Source organism: Heteronotia binoei, chromosome 17, assembly GCF_032191835.1.
Source record: "Heteronotia binoei isolate CCM8104 ecotype False Entrance Well chromosome 17, APGP_CSIRO_Hbin_v1, whole genome shotgun sequence".
Classification (NCBI taxonomy): Eukaryota; Metazoa; Chordata; class Lepidosauria; order Squamata; family Gekkonidae; genus Heteronotia; species Heteronotia binoei.
This window is the reverse complement of record NC_083239.1, coordinates 33,609,774-33,624,171: the sequence shown is the minus strand read 5'-3', so window position 1 is coordinate 33,624,171 and position 14,398 is coordinate 33,609,774. Positions and strand designations below refer to the sequence as shown.

At 44.3% G+C, this 14,398-nt stretch overlaps 1 protein-coding gene and 1 non-coding gene across 2 annotated transcripts; one reads left to right on the top strand and one right to left on the bottom strand.

Moving 5' to 3' along the window:
- The first annotated feature begins 3,677 nt into the window (after window positions 1–3,677).
- On the top strand, window positions 3,678–12,752 carry LOC132586486 (sulfotransferase 2B1-like). The gene is made up of 6 exons (XM_060258579.1): window positions 3,678–3,816; window positions 6,648–6,856; window positions 8,650–8,776; window positions 9,319–9,413; window positions 11,689–11,869; window positions 12,581–12,752. Exons 1-6 carry the CDS (start codon window positions 3,678–3,680, stop codon window positions 12,688–12,690), a joined length of 861 nt encoding a protein of 286 aa, XP_060114562.1. The 3' UTR covers window positions 12,691–12,752.
- Window positions 4,385–4,456, bottom strand: TRNAV-AAC (transfer RNA valine (anticodon AAC)). The gene has a single exon. It is a non-coding gene; the product is annotated as a tRNA-Val (tRNA).
- Window positions 12,753–14,398: the final 1,646 nt, after the last annotated feature.

The window sequence follows — 14,398 nt, the reverse complement described above, 5'->3', positions numbered from 1 at the left end:
AGGATGAGGCGATTTATTGTTGTTGTTGTTATTTATTTATTTATTATTATTATTTATTATTACTTGTTCAGAAAGTGCATCTGTATTGATGTCCCCCCTTCCCTGCCCATGAAAGTCTTCCAGAAAAGATATTTTCACCTCATATTTGTGCAAAGGAAGTACAGATAAGCTATAAGAAAGTAGGACTCATACCTCACAGGATACAGTTCATATCCCCACTTGTACCAGGGAAGCTTCCTGGATGACCTTGGGTGAGTCACAGTCTCTCAGCCTAACCTACCTCACAAGGTGGAGGAGAAATGGAGGAGAGCAGAATAATGTTAGACATTTTGGGTCCCCACTGGGGACAAAGTTCTCCTGCTCTTGATGTCTGCTTGGCTGCACTGAAGGCTAATCAAGGAAAGCCCAATAATGTCAAGCATGCAATTTTCAGAAGGAAAAGTTTTTTATTAAGCAAGCAAACAAACAAGCAAATAGTAAAAAAGAAACAAATACATCCAAAGCAACAATAAACGAAGAAATTAAAAAAAAACAAATCAAGAACACTATAAAACACAATAAAACACAATGAACACAATAGAAAATACACAACCATACAATTAAAAAGAAAAACCACTACAACTACAAACTCATTCACACTAAGGAATGGAGAGGATCAATAAACTTCTGTTACTCCAAATCAACACCTTTACTTTTTACCCACTTGTATATGGGATCCCATTCCTCCAAACATTTTTGCACATTACCATCTCTTAATCTTATGGACATTAAATCAGATTCTGCGGCATCTAACAGTTTGGTAATGAATTCCTCTCTGTTGGGGATTTTATTGGTCTTCCAATACTTGGCATAAAGTATTCTGGCAACAGTAACTATGTATAGTAATAGTTTTAGTTTTGTCGTAGGGAGGTTTTGTCTGCAGATATTCAAGAGGTATAGTTCTGGTACATGACTAATTTTTATTTTCAAGATTTTTTGTGCCCAAATATTGACTTGGGCCCAATATTTTCTAACATCTTCACATTGCCACCAAATATGAAACAAGGATCCTTTAATTTCTCGACACTTCCAACATTTGTTAGAATATGTAGGATATATTCTAGCCAATCTATCTGGTGTGAGGTACCATCTGTATACCATTTTGTACAGGTTTTCTTTAAAATCTGCTGGTTTTATTAATTTCAAGTTCTGTTTCCATAGTTTTTCCCACTCAACCAAGTCTATATTAAATCCAAAGTCTTTCAACCAACGGATCCATGATTCTTTTACAGTCTCATCTTGCATCTTAATTTGGAGCAGCCAATCATAAACCTTGGAGATAATCTTCTGCTTGGCCTCTAAAATAAGGTTCAATTCAATTGGTTTATTCGAAAATCCTTTTTCTTTATCCTTTTGAAATCTTGATTTAAGCTGACATTGTACCCACCAACTCAGCTTGGAAAATTCTTCCTCGATCAGGGCGTTCTGGTCGTTCAACAAGTAGCCATAGTTTTGTTGATTGTCCCAATTGTACAGATTAGGGTGGGAAGCATGCGATTTTCAAGAGAACGGGGTCAAGTAGATACAAAACTGCGTTTATTGCTAAATCGAGCTGCTCTCTTAATACAGGACCTTGAGAGTGATGCTAGAAATACATTGATACAATTCTTTTAAGACATACTTCAAAGGATCCTCAAAGGAGGGGGTAAGGAATGCCAGCCCACACATAAACTATCATAAATGTCTACGTTCCCACAATATTATCAGTGTCTTATCCTTGCTTTCCCAGATGGAATATACTCCCATGTAGGAATGTATGGGAAGGTGTTCATTCTTCTTCTCCTGCTGCTAGTTTCGTTTCTCACTATTCTACTACACAAAGCAATGAAGGAAGAAGCGGGGGGGGGGGAGAATAACAGAGCCAAACTATCCCGACTCTCCATGATGTTTCACAGACCAGCTTTATGGACGGCCCTAAAACCATAGATTACTATTGAGCTTTTACCATGCTTGACAAATATTACACCTCACAAATCTTAAGGTATAATGGAGGCTTTGGACTTGAATTTCTTTCCACTTGACTGAAGGATTGCGCAGACTGGTTAAGCCAAGCATGGAAAGGGCCAAGGATCATTCAAAGCCATGATGACCTATGCTGAACCAGCTAGGAAACACTTCCAGGAATGAATAACTGAGAATGTCTTTGTGAGTAAGACAGGCCACTGACTCCTGTGCTATTTTCCTTCCTATTTTCAACCTGGACAAAGGGTCACTTACACTGTTCTAGTGATACTTTTTTCATTTTGTTTTTTTTATATGCATGTTTATCACTCACAATTAAGCAACAGAACTGATTCGGATCCAGTATCTCCAGAGAGCACAGAAGCCCAGTAGGGAAAGGAACAAAGATCAGAAGCAGTGAAAGAGAGAGAGGGACACGTCAAATTCTGAGGTGAGTGGGGAGTCCATTTGAGGGATTATTGTAGAACATTTGTTATGGGATATGGGGACTGTTGGATGCCCCTTCTTTAGCAGGGTTGCTTTGTATTATCCATCAAACCTGGGTAATGCCCCTCTAGCTGACAAAAAAGGCCTTTGTTTTGGAAAGAAGAGTATATGTGGGATCTCTGAGAGGCTTCTCAAGGGTTATTTAGATGGGCATTTGCTCTGGCTGCAGTCGAACTTTTTGGGAATAGTTTTCTGATTCTTGATTCAAAATAAATAGTGTGTGGTGTGTGCAGTTTGCATCACAGGGAAAATCAATGTGTTTTTGCTGCTCTTCCATTGACACGATCCACTCCCCTCATTTTATTACTATTGACCCTTATCAAAAGGTAGAGGGGAGCAGGCAGTGGATCACAGTCAATCCCTGGCATCTCCTCTTAAAAGGACTAGGAAGCAGGAGATGTGAAGGATCTTGACCCGAAATCTCGGGACCTGTTGCCAGTCACAGTGTTAATGCTGACCTTGATAAACCAGTGGTGTGATTCTGTGCAAGGCAGCTTCAAGGGGTTCTTGTTAAGGGGAGATGCTCAGTGGAAGAGCATCCACTTTGTATACAGAAAGTCCCCAGTTCTATTCCTGGCATCTCCGGTTGAAGTTCATGTAGAAGGTGATGTGAAAGACCTCTGTCTCAGACCCTGGAGAACCCCTGCATGTCTGAACAGCCTATACCGACCATAATAGAGTGAGGATGTGATTCAGCATAAGATTTCAAGCTATTTTTTGGTTCAGCCTCAATGGAAAAAGGAACTGGAGTTATGAACATAAGAGCCCTGCTGAATCCGACCGGTGATCCATCTAGTCCAGCATGCTGTCTCACAGAGTGGCCAATCAGTTCCTCTGGAGGGCCAACAACAGGGCATAGTAGCCAAGGCCTGATGTTGCCTCCTGGCTTTGGGATTCAGAGGTTGACTGCCTTTGGATCTGGAGGTTCCCTTTAGTCACCATATGTTGCATCTAACACATCTCTTTAATTCCAGTAGAATGTTAGGGACTAATCTTGTGCACATTTATTCAAATGTCAGGCTAACCTGTATGGTGGCGTTTTCTCCCTGGAAAGTGGATAATTAGAGGAGGTGGTCCATCTGCAAACAGAACAAAATCAAAAAAGCAGTAACGTTCCAGTTTGCAAACGAAGGTGGAACAGAAACCTCCTGATTTTGCTTCTCTGTCTCTTTCCTCTCTCTAGTTTTATGATGTCATCGGTAGAATATATCAGCTACAAAGGAATCCCATTCCCATCAGTGTGTTATTCATTGGAAACTTTTGATCAAGTGGAAAATGAATTCCAGATCCTGGATGATGATGTAATTACTATCACTTACCCTAAGTCAGGTAGGAACAAAAATGAGCGAAACAGGGATTCGCTTGTGATTCTCATGAAGAGAAAGGCAATCACTGTCTACTGAAATTGCATCCAGAACAGTCCCGGGGTGTGAGAAATGGCAGTGCTGGCTCTTTTCATGAATCAACCTCACAGTTTGCTTACTTGGTCCAGGAGAGATTGATTCTGGGTTCTGTGAACAAATTAATGATTTCAGAAATACCTTTGATGGGTGGAGTTTGCATTTCCCGAGGCAAATTACTCCAAGATGGGCCTCAGGAAAGCATGCTTGAGACTCCATAGAACGATTGCTGTCACATTTACAGGTATAATGTATAAATATCTTAATCAGTGCATTTTAGAAGACATGCATATTGGGTTGGATCCAGACAAAGTTGGCAATTTCCGTGATTCTTCTGCCTACTGCAGACCACCTTCCCACGTCACACATGAAACTGCCTCATAATGAATGAGACCCTTGGCCCATCAAAGTCAGTATTGTCTACACAGACTGGCAGCAGCTCTCAAGAGTCTCAGGCAAAGGTCATTCACATCACCTATTGCCTGATCCTTTCTAACTGGAGATAACAGGGATCGAACCTGGGACCTCCTGCATGTTAAGCAGATGCTCTGCCACTGAGCTACAGCCCCTCAGGGTTCCTGGGTCTGAAACGGGACAGGGTCAAGAAAGTTCTGTTCCACTATGAGGAATTAAGCTGAATCTAACTTACTATTTACGAGGCAAATGAGGTTTTGATCAGACAGAATCAGGAAAAGCTATTCAGAGGCATTGCTCAGAATCCATAGTCTATAGGAGACTCTGCATCACCATCTTTCCAATTGTGCGCAGATACGAGATTACCAGGTGTTTTGTAGACTTCCAAGAAATAAAATGTTTGACTCTGTAGCAATAGTTCTTTTAAAAACCCCTTCCAAAAGGACACCTGGCATGGAAGGAAATGACATAAAAAGGTAAAGGTAGTTCTCTGTGCAAGCACCAGTCGTTTCCGACTCTGGGGTGACGTTGCTTTCACAACGTTTTCACGACAGACTTTTTACGGGGTGGTTTGCCATCGCCTTCCCCAGTCTGCTACATTTCCCTCCCCCTATCAAGCTGGGTACTCATTTTACTGAACTCGGAAAGATGGAAGGCTGAGTCAACCTCGAGTTGGCTACCTGAACCCAGCTTCTGCTAGGATCAAACTCAGGTCATGGGCAGAACTTAGGACTGCAGTACTGCAGTTTTACCACTCTGCGCCACGGGGACATAGACTGTATTGAAAGAAGAAACATACTGCTAGAAGGTAAAGGGAACCAACCATATTTTTTGCTTTGAAAGATACATCATTTCATAGTTTAAAAAAGCCCCAGATTTTGCTCATCTTCTCACACAAGTGATATTCTAAAAATTGGTGAATAAATTTGGGGTGTGTGTGTCAGGTTGTGTGGGATCTGAGGTTTTTCAGATAACTTTCTTGAGACAATTTTAACTGGAATTCCAAGATGATGATGATGAAGCAAAAGATATTGGATTTATACCCTGCTCTTCACTTTGAGTCGCAGAGTGGCTTACAATCTACTTTACCTTCCTCCCCAACAACAGACACCCTGTGAGGTGGGTGGAGCTGAGAGAGCTCTGAGATAAACTGCTGTTGAGCAGGAAGGCCATTCCAGCAGCTGCAGGTGGAGGAGTGGGGAATCAAATATGGTTCTCCCAGATAAGAGTCTGCACACTTAGCCACTACACCAAAAGATGTGGTGACTTTCACAGTATCAGCATTCAGAGTTTTGCCACCCTGTGAAAACCTTGCCCATTCTTAGATGAAGGGTCAGTCAGTTCCAAGTGACTTCTGCATATTGAACTGGCCTTAAGTTCAGGGAATCCTGTTATAGCAGCGCCCGCCTCACGGCCTCACTGGATCTCTTTATTTCAGTCTCTTCGGGGTATTTTACTTGTTTATTTGATGGGACCACAGCAGCTTTGTTTGTTCTTCCCACAAAATATAGGCTCTTGAGAACTTTCACTTAAACCACAGATTTATTGTAACACAAAGTTCTTAACTTGGGGATATGGGAGATATTTACACAGGCTAATACGTTGTTCAGTTGTTTCCGGCTTTACAATCACTTTTACTTTTCTTGGAGTCTCTCACAGTTCACAGTTTCCCTTTAACTCACTCTCCACCTCTAGCCAAGGTCTGGCCTCTTGGGATTGATGTGTCAAGTCTCACCCCTCGACTGGAGTCTCTCCTCTCAGCCCTCTTGGTGTCTCAGACCCACATCCACTCCCTCAACCACCTCACTAGATCTTCAGAGTAGTCTCTAGGTGTCTGTGACCATTCCGGTCTTAACTGACTCACACACACACAGCCCTCTTGGCCGGTTTTGTCGAGCTTGTAGTCTCTGGAAGACTTCCCCGTCTCCGCCTCAAGCTCCTTCACAGGATCAGCTGTCCTCTCAGCCCTTCTGGCAGGCTCGAACTGACCCTCTCAGTCTCTGTCAGGTCCCCACTGACAGACTTCTCTGACAGGCCTCCACTCTGTCAGACATCAACTTGACTGACTGACTGCCTCAGCAGATTCTGTCCCTCATAGACTTTTCCCTCCCTGAGAGCTCCGAGCACTTTGCCCCCACCCTCAGGTCACCTGACGCAGCCCTGTGCGTCTTCAGTTTATGGTTAACCCATTGCTTTCCGTCACACCTGTTATTAGATGACCTGGTTGTTCAGGCTAAACAGTCAGTTCTCATGGTTCCATTACCAAATGGGCAAGAAGTACCAACAGCAAAAGACAGTCAGTTTGGAAAGCAGAGACAATCTCATGATGAGTGTACTCTCTTCTAGGCACCCATTGGACAGCAGAGATCTTGGGCTTGATCTCACAGAAAGGGGACCCCACATATATACATAGTGTGCCAACGTGGGAAAGGTCTCCCTGGATTGAGATGGATTCTGGATTGAAGCAAGCCTTGCAAAATCCTCCGCCCCGACTTTTAAATAGTCACCTTCAATTTCAACTTTTCCCCAAGTCCTTTCTGCAAACCAAAGCCAAGGTAAGAAGTGGGCAATTTGCACAGAGTCCATTCTTCACACATAGGACTCCCCAGCAGACCTAGAAAACACACACACACAGGGCTTTTTTGTGAGAAAATCCCAGCAGGAACTCATTTGCATAACAGGCCACAGCCCTGACACCACCATTGTTTTGCATGGGGCTTTTTTGTGAAAAAATCCCAGCAGGAACTAATTTGCATATTAGGCCACACCCCCTGACACCAAGCCAGCCGGAACTGCGTTCCTGTGCATTCCTGCTCAAAAAAAGCCCTGCACACACATATGCACAAAGCCTGCCTGAGCTCCCATCTGCATGCACAGATGCATCTGAATGTATAAGGTTGTGTGTACTGGGTGCGAATCATAGGAGACCCTCTGAGTGGATGCAGTGATTTTGGGTGATCAGGGATTCATCACAGCCCATTTGAGTTATTGGAACTCATCCTCTGGGAAACTCTCCAATGGTTCCTCCCTCCTTTGTGGTTTATTATCTCCTCACAGAGGCCATGTTTTATACGCTTCCCCAAGACCCTGACTATTACCAAAATAGGAGGAAAATGTAAGAATTCAAAATGACACTGAAAATCTCACCATTTCAGAGTTTGCTTCTGAAGCTTAACCGGAGTGGAAAGCTTGGGCCATCATAGCTTTAAATACTTTTACATCCTGCCCGTCTCTCCCAAAGTCCCTAAAGTCAACTTGCACTAGAAACTGAACAATCAATATATCTTCATATGAACGTGGCCTCAGAGCGTGGATCAAAAGTCCCATACAGTAGGGCCATGTATAGATTGAGGAAGGGGGGGGGTTATTCTGTAAACCAAGGGGAACAATTTTGCAGGGGGGAAAACAGAGGTGATTTTTTTTTAATTTTTACAATTCTCCCCAAACTGCACTAGTTATTGAAGGGGGGAGGAACCCTCAAATTCTCATGACGCTAATTACAGATTCTCAGCCACCATTTGAAGGTTGCTGGCAACTCCAATAAACAATCCTTCAGGGTATAGTAACATGACAGGGAAAGGAACTGCAGTAGAAGCAGCAGTCACAAGCCCTGTAGTGAGGAAATGAGGTGGGCATAACAGAAGGGCAGTGGAAACAGCAAGAATCATAGCAAGAACAGAATACCCATTTTCAAATATACTTGACATTATATGGAGGGGAAAAAACCCAAGAGTATATTTTTAAGACTGCTAGAGAGATTTTAACGTCAGTCAGTCAGTTTATTTACGGTCACAGACCAAGTTTTTTTTCTAAAACCCTCACAAATTTAAAAGCTTCAACACAGAAGATAAAATCTATACTATAATAAGTATTAGTCTTAATATGTTCAGTGTAAGAAATTACATCAAGATACAAGTTAAAACAAAAAATCTTAAAACTGAGAAGCAGTAAAACGAGTCTTTCGGATACTATAGCGGGCAGCACACAGAATTTGGCAACAGTTTTGGAAATGAACTGGTTTTCATCTGAAAGCATGAGATTAAGACATTCAGATTCCAGCAGCCCAGAATTTGCCTTTAATATAGGCTCTATATATTTCACACGGGCCTCTTTATACCAGGAAGACCTAACAATTATGTGCGTAGTGGATTCAACTTCCCCTAAGCCACAGTGGCAAAGCCTTTGCGCAAGATTTAAAAAAAAACCCACTACGACACCCTTGATTTTTGATACCTCACGATGACCTAAAATATAGGAGAAAAGGCTATGTCCCAAATGTGGTGTGTACATGTGTATGTAAGAGAGGAGATGTTGCCCTCTCCAAATAGCGTTCCTACTTTTGGTACAGGTTATCTATACCTTGCGTAATCCCAAGGATGTGCTGGTCTCATTTTACCATTATGCCAAGATTATGAAAATAATAAAGACACCTGGGAGCATGCAAGAGCACCTGGACGAGTTCCTGACTGGGAAAGGTATGGAAACTAGGAAACTGGCCTTCATGGGGCTCTCTCTGAACATATCACCACATGCAAACCCTCCTTGAGTCAAGAACAGAAGCCAACAGTTCCTAGAAGATTAAGTTTGCAGGGAATAATGTTTCACTTCCAAGACTTCTCTCAGGGAATCCTGGAATCTGCTGTGAGAATGTCCAATCACGTTAGTAATTATTCACATTTGTATTCCACTCTTCCTCAGAGGAGCTTCAGGAAACCTTCCCTTTCCTTGAGTGAGAAGCCAGAGACAACAGTTCTAGAGAATATGGCTTGACTGTCACAGCTTTCCTCAAGGAACCCTGGGGAACTGGGAGTTTGCTCTGAGCAAAAATTGTACTTTGTGCGGTACTGGCATTAAAGTTGTGAACTACTGCATAAATTACTCTGGGGACATTTTTCCTGAGCTAAGACAAAATGTGTGAGTAAGAGGTTAAAAAAAAACTGAGCTAGCTCACACTAACTCAGCTTAGAGGGAACAGTGCTCATAATTCATTGTTTTGTCCTGGGCTTTCCTCTCCTAGTGGCCTATGGTTCTTGGTTTGACCATGTGAAGGGCTGGATGGAGCTGAAAGGAAGGCCCAACTTTTTCTACATCACCTACGAAGAACTGCTTCAGGTATAGTCCCAACCTTGGCCATCTTCATGCACAGTTACCTCTGCTTAGGAATTTGCCAAGTTTCCTCTCCAGTTATTCTGTTGCCATGGATTGAATGTCTCTGAGGATGAACAAAGTTCCTTTCCACAAGAGTAAAAAGTAAAAAATAAAAGGAGAGATTATCTAAGCTGGACAGGTATCTAGAAGCTATGCTCCTTGCTTCTGCTGCTGCTATTAGAACTCTCTCTTTCACACATACAGGTAAGCCTGGGTCATAATCTACTAAAAGGGCAGGACACTTTTTGAACAGGAACACACAGGAACACAGTTCCAGCTGGCTTTGCATGAGGGAGTGTAGCCTAATATGCAAAAATGATCCTGCTGGGCTTTTTCTACCAAAAAAAGTCCTGTAAAAGGGTTATCTCCTGACATGGGTAGCTAGGGCTGCCAAGTCCCCAGTTCGGCGGGGGTTTCCCCACCCGGAGGTTCCCAACCTGCTGGCCCACATTGGGCTGGTGGGGGAAACCTCCCCCTACGTCACCAGCATGATGACGTCACCTGGAAGTGACATCATTGCGTTGGCGCTGGTGTGCAGCGGCCACTCTAGATGTTTCTGGGGAAACTCTATGGTTTTCCCGGATGCTCTAGCGATTAGGGAGGGGAAACTCTATGCTACAATAGAGTCTTGTTAGTTTTCCTTCCAATGGCATGTCTGGTGTTATGTGCACCAATGTGTGCTTGTTTGTCACCTTTGCTGACCAAGGAATGCACAGGAGCACCACAGCTGGAAGGAGTTGATTTTCCTCCTGTCTTGCTTCTTTCGCAGCCATAGGTTGCTATGAGGAACATAGTAGCATAGACTAATCTGCATTTGGTTATTAGGCTGATGTCCTTGCTGTTCTGTATTTGATTCATGCTGATCATTGCTGCGCAACATTTTTATCTCTGGATTGGAAATAATGGCAAACCACCTCTGAACACATATACACAGACACACAGAAACACAAACACAAACACAAAGCTGCTTTATACTGAAGCAGACCCTTGGTCCATCGAAGTCAGTATTGTCTACTCAGGCTGGCAGCAGCTCTCCAGGCAAAGGTCTTTCCCATCATGCCTCAGGGGGAGTGATAGGTGGGCCGGGGAAGGAGTGTGGCAGGGAGGGGTTTGGAGCTTCTGTCATGTCATCCAGACTGAACAGCCAGAGACCCAGTTGTGGCACAACACAGACTTTATTGAGCTGCAAACCATGCCAAAGTGTGAAGACTCCATTTGCTTCCACCCTGGCAAGCAGGCACAAGTGCCATACCAAGCTCAGCCATGAATGTGTTATCCTGACAGGCTCTGCAAGTGCAGCCCCATGGTGGCGGGGGGGGGGGAATTTACTACAACCCCCCCTTTGCAACACATGATGGTACCATCCAAATTACACTCACCTGTCCCATGTTGAAGTGCTGGCCATCCATCCACAGCAGTACCTGCAGCTGCTGTTTGGGGCTCTGATTCTGCAAGGAAATGAGTCAAAGGGGTGCACGGTTCACCATGTATGGAAGAGCAGCTGCCAGACCTCCCACCCCCAACAACAACAAACACACCTTGTCCTCTGCTTTGGGTGGGGAAAAGGCAAATGACAGAGCATCCTCCTGCAATCGCTCAATAAAGTTCCCTGGAATCTATTCCTATGGCACGTCAGAGGCTAGGGTGCTGCACCTGAAAGTGTAGTGGTTAAGTGTGCGGACTCTTATCTGGGAGAACCGGGTTTGATTCCCCACTCCTCCACTCGCACCGGCTGGAATGGCCTTGGGTCAGCCATAGCTTTGGCAGAGGTTGTCCTTGAAATGGCAGCTGCTGTAAGAGCTCTCTTAGCCCCACCCACCTCACAGGGTGTCTGTTGTGTGTGGGGGGGAAGGTAAAGGAGATTGTGACCGCTCTGAGACTCTGAGATTCTGAGTATAGGGTGGGATATAAATCCAATATCTTCATCTTCTTCATCTTCAAGGAGTGTGAATGCACCCAAATAAATAAATTGAATAAAATTGATCTTAAAGGTGTCACTGCGCTCAAGCTTTTTCCTGCTACTTCAGATCAACATGGCTACCTACGTGAATCCATGTAGAGTAAGCTATTTGTTTTTTACTGACTGTTTTAATACTGGCAAAGGTTAGTTGATGGTCCAATAGAAATGATGGAACATTCTGAAAAAATGGCACTGATAGCTTCCGAATGTTAGGGTGTTGATCTCTTGTGCGTGTTGCACAGTATGGGGGTTTCTATTCAGACTCTCTGCTCTCCCCAGGACCTGCGAGGCAGTGTGGAGAAGATCTGCCACTTCCTTGGGAAAGAACTCAATAGCCAGCAACTTGACTCTGTGGTGGAATATGCCTCTTTCCGGAAGATGAAGGAGAACAAGATGTCCAATTTCACCTTGTTGGGTGATAATCTTGTGGACCACACGAAAGGAGAGTTTATGAGGAAAGGTAAATGAGCAGCCTTACAAGAGGTCTAGTGCAACGTGTGTAGAAGACGACTGTAGATTTATACCCCATCCTTCTCTCTGAATCAGAGACTCAGAGTGGCTTACAATCTCAGGGGTGGCCAACGGTAGCTCTCCAGATGTGTTCTGCCTACAACTCCCATCAGCCCCAGCCAGCAAGGCCAATGGCTGGGGCTGATGGGAGGTGTAAGCAAAAAACATCTGGAGAGCTACCGTTGGCCACCCCGTCCTATATCTTCTCCCCGCACAACAGGCACCCTGTGAGGTGGGGGGGCTGAGAGAGCTCTCTCCAGAAGCTGCCCTTTCAAGGATAACTCCTAGAGAGATATGGCTAACCCAAGGCCATTCCAGCAGCTGTAAGTGGAGTGGGGAATCAAACCCGGTTCTCCCAGATAAGAGTCCACACACTTAACTACTACACCAAACTGGCTCCCAGGCATGTGTGTACATGTGTATTCAGGTGCATTTCTTTGCTATGCTCTTTTGGCAATCACGCCACAACAGTGTGCTATCTCAGCAGGACTATAGGTGCAGGCTGTTTCACAGGGAATAGGGACGTGTCAGAACCAGCATGTCTGCGTCTAATTGTGGGGGGCACTCAGATGGCAATGTGTGTGAGCAGATATGCAGGGAGGAGTATATATATCGCTGGCCATTTGCTTATTCCTTGTGTAACCCTTGTGTGTTGTCTTAGGGATCTCTGGGGACTGGAAGAACCACCTGACAGTGGCACAGAATGAATACTTTGACCGTGTTTATCGGGAGAACATGCAGTGCATGAGGACTACCTTCCCGTGGGACTGAAGAGGGCCAGATGCTCATCCTGCTTTGCATCCTCTCAACATCTTCTGTGATGCAGCTGAGAAACCCGCAGTAATTTATGAGGGATTCTGAGTTCTTTGGAGGTGATCAGATGGGCATCAAAGGCACGGTACACACAGAAACTATTAACGTGTACCCAAATTTAAGACCTGGAAATCTATTCATTTTAGAGAAGCTAGATGGGATATAGGCAAACATATCGTGTGTCAGTGAATGTACCAGGCTTAAAGAGAAAATTCTCTTTGAGGCATTGTCCTTCAGGATGCTTTCAGTTCCTTTGTTCCTATTCCTTCTCAGGGTACTGCAGCCTCTATGAGGAAGTCATGCTAGGGAGATCAGTTCCCCTGGAGAAAATGGCATTATACCTTGCTGAGGTCCCTCCCCAGGCTTCCCTCCCCAAATCTCTAGGAAATTTCTCAGCCAGAGCTGTCAACCCTAAGTCAACCAAAGCTCATAAGTGCAGAAGAAGACCCCTGCATAGAACAAGATCAGTGGTCCATCTAGTGCAGCATCCTGTCTCACATAGTGGCCAACCAGTTCCTCTGCAGGACCAAGAACAGTGCATAGAGGTGAGGCCTTCTCCTGATGTTGTTGTTCAGCCTCTTAATGGTTTTCTTCCGTTTCGTTATATCTGAAGCTGAGTGTGTGTGCTCTCGAAAGCTCATACCTTGAATAACACTTTGTTGGTCTTAAAGGTGCTGCTGGACTCAAACTTTATTCCGTTGGGATTAGGTTATATGATCTAATACAGGAAACAGCAGCAATGCCAAAATTCTCTCTTGTGGAAGAACATCACTTGGCATAGCATCGGCTCAAGGCCTAGCACAGGAGGGGACGGCTGGTGAGCTGCCAAGGATCATGGTGACTGCCAGGGCTCTTTTTTGGGTAAAAACACTATTAAAAAAACTGTATACTCAAATTATAAACTCCGTTGAATTCCACTTATTTATCCCTTGTGTTATTTACATCCCACAACTCTATTTAGCAAAACTCAGACATAAATGATTTATGCCACATAAGAAAACAAAGTGTTTGGCATCCGCATTAGCACTGCACTTCGTGGTCGCTGTTAGATGAACGCTGACTCAGAAGTAGACACAATTCAGACACAGCTTGAATGATGGAAGTGGCAGTTCCTGAAGCCAAAAATCTTTTACCACCAGTAGATAAGCAGGACAATGCTCATAGCCTTGCGAACTTCATTGGCTGAACGAAGAGGGTTAGCGTCATGATTTCCTGGATACAATCATGTTTTGATGAATAAACTATTCTTCTTCTGGCCACCCGACTTACCATGGAACCTGTGCTCACAATTATTCACTACAGTAATCACTCCAGATACTTCCCAAGGCACCAGTTCTTGCCTGTCTTACACGCAGGGCTTTTTTGGTAGCAGGAACTCCTTTGCATATTAGGCCACACACCTCTGATGTAGCCAATCCTCCAAGAGTTTACAGGGCTCTTTGTACAGGGCCTACTGTAAGCTCCAGGAGGATTAGCTACATCAAGGGGATGTGGCCTAATATGCAAAGGAGTTCCTGCTACCAAAAAAGCCCTGGCGACTGCTGAAGGGCTCCAGCAGAATGACTCCTGAAGTGCTGGTGGAGCCCTGGGGCTCTGCTATGCTTGTCCCTGACTGCCAGCACAGCCCTCCAGGAAGTTTCCGAGGAGACTAAATAGCTGGTCTTCA